The 2,950-nt window shown below is 36.9% G+C and overlaps 1 protein-coding gene across 1 annotated transcript in view; it reads right to left on the bottom strand.

Moving 5' to 3' along the window:
- IFNG (interferon gamma) overlaps positions 1 to 2,570 on the bottom strand; it is a 3,589-nt gene extending 1,019 nt beyond the window's left edge. Inside the window, exons 1-2 of the mRNA XM_010167136.2 lie at positions 2,331 to 2,570; positions 315 to 383 (exon numbers count right to left, since the gene is read on the bottom strand). Of these exons, the coding sequence (XP_010165438.1) occupies positions 315 to 383; positions 2,331 to 2,453 (192 nt within the window). The 5' untranslated portion in view covers positions 2,454 to 2,570. The remainder of the gene's footprint in view (positions 1 to 314; positions 384 to 2,330) is intronic.
- Between the last annotated feature and the right edge of the window lie 380 nt (positions 2,571 to 2,950).

Below are 2,950 nucleotides of genomic sequence, written 5' to 3'. Positions count from 1 at the left end.
GGAAAATGAATGAAGCTAAAACGTAGCACCCAGGGGTTCTCACTGCCACTTGAAACAGGTTGATAATGAAGATGCTGCAACTCATCTCCTGGGCATGGCTGTACCTCAGGATCGGTTCATGATGTAGTATAAAGACCCTTAATCCTTATGGAATGCATTTCTGTAGGGATTGTGTTCCCACTTCCAAGCTACTGAAGCAGCCTCTGCTCATGTTCGTTCTACCCAGCTGGTTATGATGGCCCTGAGAGCTGCTTTGTACCAAAAGTACCCAGCAAAGCACCTGAGATGCTTTGTCACATCTGGTTCTGACTCACCTCCGTCCAGTTTATCAGTTTCTCTGTAAAAATAGGTCCACCGTCAGCTACATCTGAATGACTTGAGTTCTGCAACAAAGAACAAATGTATCTGTTATACAAACAATACTTATTACAAGGCAGATTCATGTTTTCTATTCAAATGAGTGGTAAATAACACAGACGTGATTTTTGCATCACTGGTCTATAGCTATTACAGTGCTTTCATTTCTCCAAGCATCAAATCACACTGGATGACTACCCAGTACCAGAAACAACATTAGTTTCCTTTTCAATGTCTTCTGCTATAACTCATCTGAACAGAGACATTTAGCACCATCTATTTCACCGAATGCTCCTTGCAAGTTTTGGTATTGACATTTTAAAATTAAACATCGTAAGCGGAAAAACTGGCTAGAAAATTGTCAGATCTGATCTTGGCACATTTTCTGGTAAGTCAAAGTCCACCACTATTTAGTTTGTGACCTTGAATTTGTCCAGTCTTCATAAAATCTCCTATTTTACAACAAAAAATCAACTTTACTATAAAACTATAGTTTGTAGAACTGGAGAATAGTCCAGTAGTCCACAGTCAGGTGTGGGAATGTACAAGGTCAATGGGCTACTGAGAGGCTCACAGGAACCAAGTTTAACCATAAGATGTTGGCCACGCACTGTGACATATTCTAGGAAACAAAGAGCAATACAATTCTCCTACCAAGGAAAGGTAAACTGAATCATTTCCTCTGCTGTGTGTGTCTTTTTCTTTTCTTTTTGTATACAACAGTCACTATTTCCTTTTTTTGTTTCCTCTGTAATTTAAATACAGTGAGTGCAAAGGGAAAACTCGCAAGCTGACAGAAACCTCGTAGGCTGATTGGCTGAGCACATCGCCAAACTTTGTTTTGATGTTTTTCTGAAAAGTGGGAAGCACCTGCCGTGGATTGGAGTTTTTAATGTCAGTGCAAGAAGCTCACCACGGCTCAGGATCTCTCCAACAGAGTTCTATATATTGTAGTGAGAATCTCTCTGTTCTATGCTAGTGACAAATTTAAGATACAATGCCAATTTTACAGCCAGTTTCCTATCAATCTGCAAACAATGAAGTATCACATTAGACTTCTTTGTGTGATACTTCAAGGGTGATTCTTTGACTACTAAATTTCAACTTTCATATGCACAAAATCCTGACAAAATCAGAGTTGAAAATAGGAGCAGAATCTTGCCTTTACTTTCATGCATTTAAAGAAAAAAATATTGAGAATAAAAACTGTTAGTTAGAAGTGACTCTATTATAGATCTGTTATCTCTCTGACTAATCCCAACTGAAGTCAGTTGTGAACTACTTTAATGCCTCCTAGATGAAGACAGGTGAATTAATATTACAGTTATGAAGTTATCAAAACTCTGCCTGAAGGAGTAATACCATGCTGAATAACATTCCCATGCTGGATCATAGTCAATGATATGGAAGCAGAAAGGCTGGAGGATGCAAAAGAATAAGCAGTAGAAACCATCTTTGGGCAACACACTACTACTACTAAGTACCAGATGCATTTGTTAAAGCAAAAGTCCTTCTCCATTTTGTTTGTATTGATAACTAATACTAAATCCTTCATTAATATTACTAACATAAAACTAAAAAAGTGTAAGTAACTTGTATCTGAATAGAACTGAATCAAGATTCATTCATCCATCATAAATTGCATTAAGATTTCTTGTTATAAAACATTCCATGTAATCAAAGGCTGAATGGGACTAGGAGAAATTCTTGTGAAAGGAAGAGTGTCCCTGAACTAAATGCAACCTACTATATTAACCATGACTATTGAAAAACTGAATCACATTACTAAAAGAGGTTAGCAAAACCAGATAAATTGTCCATATTTGTGTTTAAGAAAAGGTATAACCTAAAAATCTGTTCCACGGTTACCCTCTATTGGTACACATTGAGCATGTCAAGCAGTGTTCAAGTCTGGAATCTATCTAAAGCACAAGCAGAAGGAGAAGAGAAATGCAATAGAAGACCATACTTACAAAATCAGCTTTCAGTTGGTCTATATCATTTTGAAGTTGAGCAAGAATTAAGCCATTTCCAAAATGTCCAAAATAAATCATTATGACAGACAGAACAAACAAGTTGCAGGTCTGGCAAGTCATTTTCTTGGTGATGGTTCAATTCAAATGCTCAGATAAGTTCTGGGAGATGTCAATTCTAAGAGCAGTGAGCTTCAACTTCTAATAGTTAAATCTTCTATTAGAAGAAAGTAAACGAATGAACTTCATCTGCCTGTCAGTGGTATTTATACCTGGTCTTGAAATTTTTTATTTCGTCATCACAGGCTGTGTATATTTAGATGAGATAGTGTTAGATAAGAACCCTTTGGTTTTGGCTAATCAAGGGAATCCCTCGAAAGCATCTTTCTTAAAGCGTGGTCCTGGAAAAATTTTCAGTGGTTCATCAATAGGTAACATTTACGTGGCAGATTCTGAAGTTTTTTTTACACGTGGTTGGGGAAAAGGGGGAAATTATGATACTGATTGATGCATTGTGGCTCAAGCATATTCTTACATGCTATCTGAAAAAAAAATCATATTGTGTGGTTAAAGGGTCAGTATAACAGTCAGCTCATTTCTGGTATTCTTTTAAAGTAACC

The sequence above is a fragment of the Antrostomus carolinensis genome, unplaced genomic scaffold (genome assembly GCF_000700745.2).
Source record: "Antrostomus carolinensis isolate BGI_N321 unplaced genomic scaffold, ASM70074v2 scaffold10084, whole genome shotgun sequence".
Classification (NCBI taxonomy): Eukaryota; Metazoa; Chordata; class Aves; order Caprimulgiformes; family Caprimulgidae; genus Antrostomus; species Antrostomus carolinensis.
Note: the sequence above shows the minus strand (reverse complement) of the source record. Positions and strands in the feature narration are given on the sequence as shown.